The 15,215-nt window shown below is 37.7% G+C and overlaps 1 protein-coding gene across 6 annotated transcripts in view; it reads right to left on the bottom strand.

Annotated features, from left to right (window-relative positions):
- Nucleotides 1-15,215, bottom strand: part of GRIK1 (glutamate ionotropic receptor kainate type subunit 1) — a 372,168-nt gene that overhangs the window by 32,552 nt on the left and 324,401 nt on the right. For all 6 annotated transcript variants that reach the window (XM_045501539.1, XM_045501540.1, XM_045501535.1 and 3 more), the window contains 3 exons: nucleotides 14,417-14,640; nucleotides 8,639-8,757; nucleotides 4,316-4,533 (listed from right to left, as the gene is read on the bottom strand). In XM_045501539.1, the coding sequence (XP_045357495.1) occupies nucleotides 4,316-4,533; nucleotides 8,639-8,757; nucleotides 14,417-14,640 (561 nt within the window). The remainder of the gene's footprint in view (nucleotides 1-4,315; nucleotides 4,534-8,638; nucleotides 8,758-14,416; nucleotides 14,641-15,215) is intronic.

Here is a 15,215-nt window from a genome sequence, read left to right as displayed (position 1 = left end):
AAATATCAGGGGATTTCCTGAGACATCTTTAACAGTCCCTGGATGGCGGATAAAATACTCTTCCTCTCTTTAACCTTGTCTTGGTAATTGGCCTAGTGGTAACTGACATCCTTTGAACAAATAGATATTATATCATCCCTGGTGTTGAAGACTTTAAGACTCAAAGTGCTGATGACCTTGAGAAAATATAATGTTTAATAAGTATCATTAACAGAGTGACTTTGGCCACAAAACTTAAGAGTTGTTCCTTTCTCTGGACAATATCAAATTCCAGGTGTCCACCTAGAGCTTTGTGAATGCATGTGAAATTGAATTTATGATTTAACCCTGGTTTTCTTGTGTAAACACAGTCTCTGATGACCAATGTAGTTATTCGGTATACAAATGACTCAGTGAAGGAAAACTGCTTCAGCCTTTCCTGTCTTAGACACATAGTACCTTGACTAACACTTGCTTAATAGATGTCAGTTTATTCCCTCAGCCTTACCTGAATTCAGATGGTAGAGAGTGGAATTTCACCTGAGCTATTTGAATAAATTAAATTTTGGGGTGTTTTTCATGTTGAAAATCAAGTAAACTAAATTTGAAATCTAGGGTTGTGCTGTCTGCAAGAGTAGAAAAGTCTAGTGGAAAAAAACCCAATAGATTTTGACTGAAACTTTAGTAAGCAACTTCTGACCACACTTTTCAAAGAGAAACTTCTCTAAATTCTTGTGGTCTAGAGACCACATGTGAGCAATTAGGGTATTTTGTGTCTTCACAAATTTTGATAATTTCTACAGTTCTTTCCTTTTCGGTACTTCCTATTCCGTAGCTCTAAAAACCATTTAGAATCAACTTGAAAACAAAAGGACAGATTTCTACCACTTGGATGCTGCCAGAGGTAGGAAAAAAAAAAAAAAAGTTTCTTCCCCTGGGAACAAAAGCACTTGAAGTTACACTGTGTGTGATAAGAAAATGCTTCTTATTAGAACCTTCCTTGTGGTTGAGTGGAGATGAGACCCATCTGAGCAAATGGATTATGACCCCAGAATGGATTCTGATCCAGGTTATACTAGGCGAAGATGGTTTTTCTTACTCATTCAATAGCCCAAGAGAGGATATTGTCTTCAACTGAGAGAAAGTGAGGGAGGGAGCCCCGATGGCACAGCCGAGGTGAAATGGTAATGAAGAGCACGGTCAGGACTGAGGTTTTTGACCATTAACTACTGTCACTCAGTGACTCCAGGTGGAACTACCCTGAGAGCTGACAGCCTGGAATGTTTCTTTCCCTTGTGGAGTAATCCAGCTTAAGAACCCTGAGTGTGTATCCCTCTGAAGCTTTCTGACAGCTTGCCTCCCTCAAGGGGAAAACTAAATCGGATTTAGTCCTTGTTCTCTTTTTACAAATAAATTCCTTCTTGATAAATAAGGTTGCTGGGCTACCAGCTAACTTGTAAATCGAGGAACATGGCAACAGTGTCTTTTCCTGTGTGGGTCTCTATTATCCCTGCTGCTGTGGTCTGAATGTGTCCCCTGAAATTCGTATGTTGGAATCTTTAACCCCCAAAGATGATGGTATTAGGAAGTGAGGCCTTTGGGAGGTGTTGAAGTCATGAGGAAGGAGCCATTATGAATGGGATGAGTGCCTTATTAAAGAGCTCCAGAGAGAACCCTTGTCCCTTCCTCCATGTGAGGATACAATGAAGAGTCTGTGACCTGAAAGAGGGCCCTCAACTCAACCATGCTAACGCCCTGATCTCAGACTTCCAGCCTCTGGAAGTGGAGAAACACATTTCTGTTTTTTATAAGCTACCCAGTCTGTGGTATTTCATGACAGTAGCCTGAATGGACAAAGACACTTGCTCTCTTCCCTCCCTCCATCTTTCTTAGAATTCATTAGTACATTTGTTTGGTTTTTGGAAACATGTTTTCTGAGGGCCTGCTATGTGCTAGGCATTGCTTTAGGTTCTGGGGACATAATGGCAAACAAAAGAAAGAAATTCTCTACCTTCAAGGAGCTTACTCTGAGGTTTGGCTGAAGCCTGCCTCTTCCATTGACAGATTTGTAAATTTGGGGCAAGCTATTTAACTGAGTTGTGCCTCATTTTCTTTGTATAATGGAGATAATATCAGTACTTGCCTCAAATGGTCTTTATAAGGATCAGATGAGATCATCTATGTAGGACATTTAGAAACAGAGTGTGTGGCTATGAGCTAGGGTGCTGGGCATGCTGCTACTTTTCACTGCTGTTGCTGGTACTATGATCACATTCTTTCTCCCTGAGATGTTTCTTGAATCATCATTTGCCTGGTGACCTGAGAGACCACTTTCATTTGTGCCTCATTTTCAGGGCCAAGGAGCAAGCAGGAACCCTCTATGAAAATGCCCAGGGAGTAGAAGTTGTGAGAGTAGCTCATGACTGTTGTAGGGAAATGCGCTATCCAACACACTGTAATGTGGCCACCCCAGGGTCCTGCTGGAATAATGGGGACCAGCACCCTTTATATACAAAGAGGCATGTGGGCAGAAAGAGATCAAAATGAGGCCAAGGGATGCTTTGTGAATACACAGATGATTTGCACAGGAGCAACGTCAGGCCCATTGCTTTTGCAAACGGCAGCCTCTCTCTCTTCTGTATTTGTAGTATACATCCAGAAGGTAGGAGAATCTTCTCTGCCTCTACTTATCTACTTCCCAATACTTTAAAACTTTCTGATACTGGTGAAAGAGGTAAATCATTTCAGATTTTTTTCAGACATACCCAATTCTACTTTGGCAATGTCCCTCAGTCCTATATGCCTTGCAGGTAACTTTCCTCGTTTCTGACAAGCATCGTGATGAATCACTAGCTTGGAGTAACTTCTGTCTCTTCACACTATTGATTTTACAAAAATCCAAGCTTTCAGAAGCTTGGAAAGCCATATATTTAATGTCATTTGTCCTTAAAACAACACTCGTCTAGGGAAGAAACAATCACCGCCCTTTATACATTCACTAAATCAATGGCATATTTCTTAAAATGAAAAGAATGTTTAAAAATCATTTTTTTCTAACAGAGAGGAAAAGTAAATCCTAACTTTTTATGGTGCTCTGTTTTTGATAAACCTCTGGGTATAGTTTACTCTTAAAACAAAGTAATTTTTATTTATTAATTATTATTGTTAATTGTTGAATAAAATTTACTGTGTAAGTGGTACCTGTTTTGGTGAACCAACACTGGTAACAACGAATTGTTCCTTTTTTCACCCTTAGTTTTTTTATTCCTAAATTAGTATCTACTCAATCCTGGGATGACACCTTCATTTTTGGTAATCTAGATGTGAAACCTTGACACAGGTGTTTTTAGAATTTATTTCGGTTGCGCTACTGTTTTTCTTTTTCTTTGTCTTCACATGTACAGTTGCCTCTTAAAAGAAGGTTCTACCCATCCCTGTCATAGACCAAGCTTGTGACTTTGAGCAGATAATTTAGCTTCTGAAGGCTTTGTTCTCTTCATAAGTAAAGCCAAGGGCTGACCTTCATGATCTCTAAGGTGTTTTTGTTATCTCTACACCTCCCAGGATCTATTGAAATCCCACCACCCCGCCTACCCATGGAGCCTATTGTGTCCGAGATTGCATAATAAAAGTACTAAGGCTTATTTCATAGGCAAGGAAGAAATCAGTTGCATCACTCTAAGTAAGTAATTACAAATACTGGAACAATGAAATGCACTTGACAATAAAACTATGTGACTCTAACTTTAATTCTCCTTTGGTGCTTTGGAAAGCTTCAGGCTACCCTGGTGGCACCGTCCTCACTGGTGCAGATACAATATTTGACTGGACTCCCTCAGAATGTTTTTGGTTCTGAATCTCCAAATAAATTCCAGTGTCAATACGTTTATTTGTTATCCGTTTCTATCTCATTAGATACAGAACAGAAAGAACAAAACAATGATATTCAAGTATTCTGTAATCTGATTGTCAGAATTTCAAATTAAGGAATCTTTGTTTTATAGGTTCCATGCATGAGTGATTAGTTAATGGGTAGTTGAGCTGTATTCAGAAAACAGCATTTTTGTTGCTGTTGTTGTTCTAGTGACGGCAAGAAGATACTGACCTATAGATCTGAGTGTACTAAACTGGGGATAGAGGAACCAGAGCAACTGCTTTATACTGACTGCTGGGGGCACATAGGTTCCTTGTAATGGGAGCGTGTCATAGTAAATTTTATTATCTTTTTAAACCTGCCCCCCCCCCCCCATCTTTATTTTTGAGAGAGACTCTTCTATTCCACGTTTCCCTCCCTCGGTATGAGGTAACCATTGAGAACCCATTGTCAGTTTCTTACCTTGAAGAAAGTCATTGTGGATCCATCTCTGACTGCCCCATATTCTATCTTGGTTTGCTTTGCCAGATCATCTGCTGAATCTATGGGGGATTCCATTCTCTCCACTGTCAAGAAGGCAGCCAGGTTGGCAGTGTAGGATGAAATGATGATTAAGGTGAAAAACCACCATATCCCGCCAACTATTCTGGTTGATAGAGCTTTGGGCATCAGCTCTGATCCTGTGATGGTGTCACCAGAATAAGAGTGTTAAGCAAAGTTAAAAGAGAGAAGACTTATGATTCAACATTTTTGTGCATTTTTGCATTTTTGTGACATGAAAATTATAAAGCCATCAAAGACTTGCTCTCTTGTGTGTAGGTGAAATAGAAGTATTTTTTCGAATTAGAGCAAAATCTAAATAATCTTTTTCACTAATCACAATTACTGCTTAAAATGCAACTTATTGACATTTGATGGTATTAAATGTGTTTAACCCTGAGATATTCTATGTCTAAAATTTATAGAGTTAGTTTAGTTGCTTAGATCTGAGTTTGTTTGCTTGTTTTTGTTGAAAAGTCAACCCCCAATCTTTGGATGCTTTTATTAAACTTTTGGATATGTATCTTATTGTGTGAAATAAAGTGTTATCAGTTTTTATACAGCTATGAAAACTTTGAGGTGCTAACATATTTTTATTTAAGGTTAAAGGATATGAGAAACTTTGAAAAGATTAACATATCATGCCATTTGTCTCATGTACTTTAATAAGACATTAGGATTTTACAATAAAATGAAATAGGATAAAGCCACACTTGACAGCAGATGAATCCTTTTTCATTGTTTTATGCTACTTTTAAAGTCAAAATTATTTTTTTTTCTAATGTATATTCTTAATTGAGGAGAATGTATTCACTGAAAAACATACTTTTGTTTTTTTAAAGTGCTCTTTTATTAATTTTACATCAATGACTGGCTGTTTCTTAAGTGGAAAGGGGCTCTTTCTGGTAAAAAAAAAAATCCATTTTTATATGTCATCCAATGATTATTGTGAAAGATAACATGGAGAGGCACTTAACATGTTTTCTAAGAGACCCTTTCTCTCTAAAAGAAAGGGTCTATGGGCCAAGTGTCCTTACACAAAGGTTAGACATTTGTGAAAACTCCCTAGCTCAAAACTGTTGGTCAACTTGAGCTATGAAGGTCAATGAATCCAGTAGTAGAATTAAAAGGGGCAGAAGGGGATATGCAGGGCTCATTCCAATTGTTCTGATTCATGGGTAGATTTTGGCTACTCTGCTTGCCTGAAATTCACCATGGGTTCTGTACTTGGCATTTCCTCCATGAACTTGGGGGCATGATAAGTTTATATGACTAGTTAAAAAGTGGAAGAAAAACACGCTAAATGTAAAAATCCAAAACGTGAAGTAGAACAGGGGAAATATCTGGTTTCAAAGATTCTTTTGCTATTCTGATTGGGTGTTTTGAAGTTTTGTAGTCAATGGCTTAAGATGGAAAGGGGAATTGGAGTTTACCAATCTACAGATAAATGAGTTTATGCTCAAATTTAATCTATAAACAGACACACATATTGCTCATGAAATCAAAGCCAGCTCGGGGCTCATGATAAGCAGATCAAGGTTGGCAGAGTTTCTGGGCTTTGAATTAACAGATATATTTTCCTAATGCTCTTAGGAAATCTAGGAGCTTTATTCTCTTTTAATGAGGTAAATAGTTTCATTGCGATTTGTATTTCCTTCTTTTGTTTGTTTGAATTTGGGTGTGTAATATTACACAGATTTATAATAGTTTCCATTAAATTGCCTCCAAGGATTTAGTGGGATAGTTTGTTCCTGTTGTTTTAATCTTGTGGTTTAATGGGATTTATATGCCTATGGGTGTCTGCGTGTGTTTAATGCCCAAGGTTGTTTCATATCTTTGTACTTAATTGATCTAGCAGCCTTTTGGCAGTGTGATATTATTTAGATCTTTAGTTGCTTATCATTAAAATACCATTTATTTCATAAAATAGCCATGGGAAAGAAGTAATACAGTTAATATAGATATATTTTCTTAGCTTATAGTTATAGATTTTCTCCTATAAATTTATCCTTATGTTATTTTGTAGCATTCGTGAAAATATAAGGTAGTAATTTGTTATTTGTGTAATTATGTATTGTGCAGCAGCAAAACTGGATAAACCCATTGATAACCAACCTCTGACAGGTAACAAAAAATACAAATTCGCATCTAGCATATTTAAAATAAATGTACTTTTGAATGAAGTTGTGGAAATTGAAAAAAATAATTAGTAGAAACCTACTCAGATTGCATTTTAAACCCTTGGCATATGATATAAATCAGATTTCTGGATATGTCATTGTGTTTTTTATTGTCACATAGTTTTGTGACTTTCATGACCCTCAGTGTTAACTGAAATACTTAGAAATGGCTTTCCTCAAATAGAGATGATCTGTCCAAGTTCAGAAGTAGAGAGAATGAAGTTATGAAAGCAATAAAAGTTGAGTGAAACATCCTTAGAAAATTTTGGGATGAGAGACAATACTTGCTGAAGTCCCTTTAGTGCCTTTTACGGCAGACATGACAGCCAATCCTGATCCAGACTTTGCTCACGCTCTGTAGAAAAGAGAAAGTCTGATCATCACATTAAAAAAGAAATTAAACAAATGGTTTCCAATTGAGTACAGTGACAAGCTTCTGCTAACAAGAGAGAGCACAACAGTTGATACAGAAGGTTGCTACCTGGCCCAATGCCACATGCTAAAGACAGATGCACTAGGAGTCATCAGTACCACAAATTTGTATACGATGATATTTCAACTGACAAATATTTTTAAACTTCTTGAAAAACAAGCAGAGTCTGGTTGGGGCTGACTGTCATGTACCCAAGGTAGTGGTAACGATCAGACACTGCATCCCATGGTTTGCTGTGGATGATGGTAAACTCCAAACAGAATATGAAAGAGATTTGGGGAGGTGGGTGCACTCATATGACACAAGGCAGTCATGATCATATGTACCTGCATGGACTTGCTGCGTGCTCTTTGAAACCCATGTCTATATTTTTCTATTCTAATGGTATAGAAAGGCAAGCTATAGTGTGTGGGGGAGGGGTCGGTCTCCTTATTTTTTGAAAGCAATTCCTTACAAGATAAATGTCCTAAAAATTAAATGCATTGGTAAAGCAGTATACAGCTTCTAATGGGTTTTCCTGCAGAACTTAAAGTTCTTTGCGTTGCTCTAAACTTATCCAACTGATTCGTAGTAAATTAGATGCTATGTCTATACGTATTTAACGATGCCCACATAAACTATGCTGAACTGCCAGATGAGAGAATTTACTCACTTTCCTCAAATATTTGGCATTTCCACACTACAGACCCTTGTTCTCTCTCTCTCTCATTTGTAGACACAGAATGTAAACATTTCCAGGGGTATTATAACAACTCCCTTATGAGAAGCCTTAGGTTCACCCCCAAGTAACAAACATGTTTAATATATATTCTTGCTGAATTTTCTTTGCCAATTTATTTAGCAGCTTATTGTCAAATGAGCAGATTATTCTAAAACGACAGCATCTGTGACTTATGATTTTCTTAAATTAATGCATTTAATCTTGGGAAGTCTTTTCTAGACCATACGCCTAGAATCAAAGCTGAGGAAAATCCACGAAAGCGTTGGATTTCTTCCCAAGTTTAAAAAAACTCCCTCCTCCTTCCCCACCAAAATCAAAATCCCCACATCATAGAAGCTATAGAAAATATATTACAACTCTGTGGATTGAATTTCATTTCCTCAACCTTGAGAGTTTACTGTTGCTGTGCCAACTGATCAAGGAAGACTGTGAAAAGTTACACGCTAAGATGGATCCCAGTAGGGTTGCCAGAGTGGTAACAATTTAGTTAGTGTCAGCTATTGGAAAAATGTCAGCCAACTTAATTGTCAAAGGATTCAAATTCTACTCCTTTCGAACCCTTGGCTTGCAGTTATCGCTGAAAGGGAAAGATCTGATACCTCCACCTGTGCAAATTTGTAAACCATTTCTAAGGTACTTTAACCTTTACTTCCTTCTAGGAACATTTGTATTCACTGCTTGGTAGAAGTCTTATTTTAGAAATATAGCAAGAGGTTCCATTTAGTTCACATTTTTATCTTTGCTATTTTTAGAACTGGCTGGGAAGGTCAAGTTCTATTTTTTTTTTTTTTTTTTTTGATTCCTGAGATGGTTTTTCAGCCTACCCTCTCACTTTAGGGTGGAGTTTACCAGCAACAAAGCCTGTCAGCAGACTCTGGGATGCCTGTGACAAAGATGGGCAACCGATGTACCTTGCTGCATGAGAGCGCCAACTCCAAACCAGAAACTATTTAGTAAAGTAAAATTGTTTTCCACCACATCTGAGTCAGGGTTGCATGGGTGGGGGTTATACCACTCGTAGGGTGTAAACCTGCATAGTTAACAGAAACAGTCTGTAAACATCAGATAAATGCACGTGGCACCAGCAAAACTTGCTGAACGATACAGAAAACCCAACAATCAATGGTGAAAGTAATCAAACCCAAACAGTAAAGGCAATATTCATCAACTTACAGCTTTGGTGGGCAAGGTTCAAAGGAGACTTGAGACATTATATTTACCAAACTTCTTATTTCTAGGCCAAGTGCTTTGGTTGGCTGGAATTGTATGTCTCCGACCTACATTTACTGAATTCTTCTGAGTTTTCATTCATTTCCATTTTACTGAACAACTAGTTGGGCTGTAAAGAAAGGTTCACTCATCCCAAGTGTTTACCCCACCAAGCAGCAATGACTGCTACATACACTGGTTTCATACCAAGTGTCAAGATACTATGTTGCTAGAGGCTGGGGGACACAAAGTGAAGGGGTGCCTTGCCTGCGACGAAGTATGTGGTTTAATGATTTCATAACGCATCAAAAGACCTGCAATCGTGAAAAAATTAGTGAACAAAAAGAAGGTGTGGGTTTGGGGTATATTCGATTTTGTTCAGTTCATATATGGAAAGGAAAATCATAATCTTTCAATGAAGAGACAAAGTTTAAACTTAGAAGTATCCTGGACCAGGGGATAGGGATAGGGTTCATGAGTGTTAACTCTATAGCTTGTCTCCCTGGAGAGCTTTACATTCAAATTTCCCTTTTGATTTGTTTTTATTTTGTTGATAGAATGACGGATTGTAGTCACTTGATCAGCAGTCCTAGCAGGTTAGGAAGTCCATCTTCAACAAGTCACTTAACCTCTCTGGCCTCAGTTTCCTTATCTGTAAACAAGATGGAATCCAGATATCTCTGGGATGTGTGAAAATAAAAATCTGAGGAAGAGATTTTTGGTTCTTTCTCTGTTCTTGAAAAATCTGTCTGACCTTTGTAGCCCAAGGAGTTGCCTGCTCTGTGGTTATTTTGTAGGGCTATCTTGCCAAGGGGCACTTATTTTTCCAAAGAGACATTAGCAGATGCTCGGCAAAGTGATCTGGAAATGATTTAAAATGCAGGAGTCCTTAGGCTGGAAGCTTTGCCATTTGCCACTGGGTCCTTTGAATGCAAGCAGGAACGTTAGAGTAATGTTAAAACCCCATAAAACCGATGAGAACATACGGAATGCTCTCCAGCCATAAGGTTTCAGCAGTAAACAATAGCAGGTTGCTGACACAATGGGGAGAACTGGGATTAAGGTGAATACATTATCTAGAGCGAAAAGCAGGGCACACTATGAATCATGCACAAGGAACTGGGCAGACCCTCTGAATGCAAAACCATTCCCTAAAACCCTGGACACCTTCTGGAAAGTGTACAGGGTCTCCTTATCGGAATTAGGGGTACCAGGATAACAGCCTTATAGTTTACGCCACAATAATGGTATCCAATTCATTACTGAACCTTCTCCACAGCTGCAGGGTTCACAGCGCAGGTTCCTGTGAAGCTTGTGAATATAGCTGCAATTGATAATGCCATGCCAATACATTTTAATTACTGTTTCAACAATATAATTAAGTTTGAATTTATACACTCTTCTAACCATAGTAGTTTACTGAGCTGAAGAAATGAATACCGATATTAATGAACCCACTAATTGAAACAGTATGCACAGTAAAGATGCTGTTACTTCAACAATATCATTGTCACTTGTACAATAATTTTAAAATACTAATTGCAATAAATTAGGAGGCTCATGCACTCAAAAGGAGGAGTTTTCTAAACAGACCATAAAACCTGGCAACCACTAACCCCCTGATAGTCAGGTATTTCTTCCTCATGTATGCTCTGATCAATGACCTCACCACTTCCTCTTTGAAATTCTGCTTTTAACTTGTGTCAGTGTTTCATACTTTGCAGTTCTAAGTGAACAATTAGTCTAATTTTCTATAGAAAAAAAGAAAACTGCCTAAGCAGCAGTATGACTCTGCCTGGTCTGCAGAGATATTTGAGGTTCTTTCTCTCTAGGACTCGGAGTGATTTGGGGTTGGACTGAGGACTATTAGCTATCAGTAGGATCCTGGGCTATAAGATGGTTTTTCATAATGCAATAGACCCACCTGTTGCCTGGATGTAGATATTTCAGTTTGAAATGCCCAGTGCCTGCTTAAAGGTAGCCAACGTGACAGCAATGTCAGCATCAGGAAGGCTGGGGGAAAATTAATATAGGACCCGCACAATGATGTTCTGAAGTTGCTATTCCCAATTGATACTGATCTTTAGTAAAATAACAGAGAAAGGTACAAATGTGCTTAGAATCTGTGTCAAAATTTGCATATAAAGGAGTAGCATTATGTTGAAATATAAAGGTTCATCTTGGGTTTATGTTTATATATGCCAAGCTTTTACTTGAATGAAAGATATAAAACAATCTTCAGACTGAAGATCTCTAGTTAAGGGATTCTTTTTATGGCTGAGAATGAATATTGGACCTCATGAAGAAAGGGAGATATGTTCATCTTTTAAAGGGGAGAGCTCTATTTGAGTTTGTGATATAACCACTGAGTTTGTATTACAACCTTTGAGTTACAGTCAGTTTGTTTTTTGCCAAAGCCAACTTAGAAAATGTTCAGGTTTAAGAAGGCAAACATAAATCATAAAATGTAAGCAGACATTATGTCTGGATATTTGGTTTATTTAAATTGTGTATTCATGATGGACATAATTCTTTGGGGTTGAATATTTTGCAAAAAGCAATTAAAGAATGTTAACCACAAAACAAAAACACTGAGATGCACATTTATAGAATCATAAACTAAACAAGTCATAGTAACTTAAATTTTTATGGTTTTCCTTAGTTTGTCTAACTTTATGAATTCAATTCAGTTTAGCAAATGATTTTTAAGCATCTATCTAGTGAGAACATTAGTCCAAAAGCGGTGATGGGCTTTATTTTTTCCCCTTTAAAAGGACATAAAAGGATACACTTCAAAACACAAATTCAAAAGCCTCTCTAGAGCCAAAGATGATTATGAGATTAACTTTTTTACTTCTACTTCACTATTTTGAATGCAAACCACTAAGGTGATAACAGAAAGCTGTTTCACATCTTAGCTTCTTGGTGCAGAGTGACCAAGTTCATGGTCTCTAGCTATGATGGTGGGAAGTAAAAGTGAAGTGGCACGTGTATTCAACAAGGATTTTGTCTTTGGGAATCACCTCCAAAATATATTTAGTGGCTTTATGAAGTAGAAGTAGAAATGAATTCAAGGGTATAGAGATGAATATAGTTGAGAGGATGATCCCCATGGCAGTGCACCTGTGTACCTCAGGGAGTTACTTCCCACGTTCCACCACCATGCTGTTTGCAAGTGTGCATTGGATGCATACAATTCCACTTTTCCAAAACCCAGAGTGAGAGGAGAGGTAGCAAGTAGGGGGCAACAAGGAGAATAAGCTAAATGAAGAGCTGGTTTATAAATGGTGCTGTCGGTGAGTAGGAACACTGAGTGGATAGTATTGATTGCGGGGTGTGTTCTTAATAGAAATAGAATGAAGTCAGAAAATATAGGGCTCTGGGTCACTAACAGCTGATAGAGAAACAACCAAAGTAAGGAGGGGAAAACGACTGAATGTTACATTATTCGGACATATTCTGATGGCAAAAATAAGGCAAGTGAAAGGCACAGTTGGGGTCAAGTGTAAGGGTACATTCAGCCCGTATGCTTATAAGAACTTCTGGATGCTGCTGATATGTTTTGTTTCCCACTGGCCATGATCAAATCAGTATGCTAAATATTTGGTCATCAACATTGTCTTGCCTCTTCTACTCATCAACATCACTGCCTAGACAGAACCACAGACTGGGGGATATGGAAACCCACTTCCCTCTGCTGTTTGGTTTGCTCCACTGTCTCCAATATCACCCAACAGATGTGGGCCCCAGAGCAGAGGAAGGGAACAACGAGCCAAAGTAAAATGTCTTATCCATCGTTACAATGTACATCAAGTAGTCATGTTTGAAATAGCCATTCTAGGGCTGTATTAATTTCACTTAGTAGACAGTAATGAGAAATGCACCCCCAAAGCTCAGCAACTTGTCTCTGAAAATTTGATACCCAAAGCAACATCTTCTTTAATTGTTTAAAACATTGTCTCTCAATCTTGGTGCTGTTGACATTTAGGGGTAATTCTTTATTGTGGGGAGCTGTGTGCCTACTGTAGGACGTTCAGTGGCATCTATGAACTGTACCCACTTTATACCAGTACCGTTTTGCACTCTTGGTTGTGATAACCAAAAAAATGTTTTTAGAACATGGCCAAATGTTAGCTGAAAGACAAAGTCTCTCCTAGTTGAGAACCATTGATTTAGAGCACTAAAGTACCAGAGGATAGTATCACTATACTACTTTCAACATATTATTTTTTTGTGGTACGACATATGGAAGAGAGCTTTGATCATTACTTAAACGTAGTTAATAGTTGGGCAAAATCTGGAAGCTGATCTGGGGTCTGGTAATGATAAGATATGGGGTATGGAGAAAACATTTATTTCCTGTTGAATATATAAATACCCACATGTGAGAGCACACATTCATTCAATTTGACCATATGTGCCTCATGGATCTCTAAGACTTTTCTATCCTGGGTTGTTTTCCCAAGCATTCCTTATAATTGTGCCAGGGAAAGAGTTCCTTGGCATTCATCAAAACCAGAGAGTGGACAATGACAGAGAGCTAGCCTGAAGAAATATTTCTCATAGAAATTCCTGGAGGGAAAACAAAAATTGATCAGGGAAGAAAGTTCACTGAGTTTTGTTGAAAGATTAAAAAGATTGAAAATGAGTGGGGGGCCATACAAAAGCAATTATTTTTTTACATGGTCCATCTAGGGATATCAAATGTTTAAGCCAACAGAAAGAGAAAATAGCTGTGTTTCTTTCAAATTCACCATCAAAGGTATTTAGAAAATATCATCTACTGAAAGGTATAAAAATCCTTTGAAGAATGGTGGAAAGTGGAATGGTTAAATATAGAGTTATCTCAGGAAAAAAACCTAAACTGAATCATCAATGGTAGCATAAATATTTCATGCCTCTAGACTCTACATGCTAGTAATTTTTCTTTTCATAGTTATTTCTAGAATTCTCTTTAACTCTCTATAGTTTTAAAAAAGAAATTTTATAACATCTTCAAAGTATTTTGCTTTGTTCCTGAGGATTCATAACCTTGTTTCATCCCAGTATTTCTCATTTGCTACAACAATTACCAGATAACTTTCTCCTGCTTTGCTTAACTGAATATTCCAGGGGTCAAGTGTCTGGACAGCATTTTACTCTTCCTGTTGAGATGTTTTAGATTTATTAGGTGAGCTGTTGCTTTCGTTATAATATAATTCAGGGAAAATGGGTAAATGAACATTTTATGTTGCTTGAAATACTGAGAAAGTTAAATTCATATAAAAAATATCTTCTTGTCTTTTAAAAGTACCTTTATAAAAAATTAGAAGATACTCATTTACAGCATGGCCTTTGGGAGGGCAAACTTGACAGAATGGAGCAGCAGGCAAAACTAAAATAACACTTTAATGTTCTTAACCTGTATTTACCTCTAGAACATACATGTCAGTCTGAGGCACACCTAGATCTCTGGTAAATTCAGTAGTTCTCGAACTCACCTTGCAATCACAAAGAGTACACAACTGACTCCCAAGCAGGCTAAGAGCACATACATCCAAATGTCAGGAGACAGGGGGTTGAGGAAGGAGAACACTCCTGGATTGGTACCATTGGGCTTCCGGTAGAGAATGCTGATACCCAGGGTCATGAAGGGCTTGGAGAAGTCAATGACTTTCTCCCGAACGTAGGTAATGGTTAGAGGAGCCACTGCCAGATCAGCCTTCTGCAAAAGCAAGTTTGAAATCATTGTCTTAGTTGTATCACTTCCCAGCAAATGTCTGGATGTTTCTGGGTACTCCTGATCTATACTTCTTAATTTCAAATGTTTTTCATGCAAGAAGCTTCTGTAATGATTGGCTTTAGTATAAAAGCAGTTGATTTACACAGTTAGGTTTGTGAAATGGTAGTTACTAGCAAAGAGAAGCCAGAGGTATAAAATACACACACACACACAGACAGACATACACACATTCTGGAAGTAAATGGAAGAAAAATCTGCAGGGGTATGTCTTTAAAAAGGGCATGTAAATAAAGCAAAAAAGGAGCCACTTGGTCATAAAATCAGCTGACAAGATGAGACTTTGAGCCGCAAACTGTAGAATTCTTTATCAAATTTAAGAATCACTCAGGTTTACTCTTCCGTATGATGGATGGATCCATACATTTTTGTCCCCAATTTGTGTCCTTACTTGCCCTTCTACGTAAGCAAACTCTATTTCCATTGTTTCCTTTTACTTTTTAAACCATTTTTAGGATTCAAATAAGTGTAACATTTCTTCCGATGCTGACTTAGAATCA

This window comes from Leopardus geoffroyi, chromosome C2 (assembly GCF_018350155.1).
Source record: "Leopardus geoffroyi isolate Oge1 chromosome C2, O.geoffroyi_Oge1_pat1.0, whole genome shotgun sequence".
In the NCBI taxonomy this organism is placed as follows: Eukaryota; Metazoa; Chordata; class Mammalia; order Carnivora; family Felidae; genus Leopardus; species Leopardus geoffroyi.
Note: the sequence above shows the minus strand (reverse complement) of the source record. Positions and strands in the feature narration are given on the sequence as shown.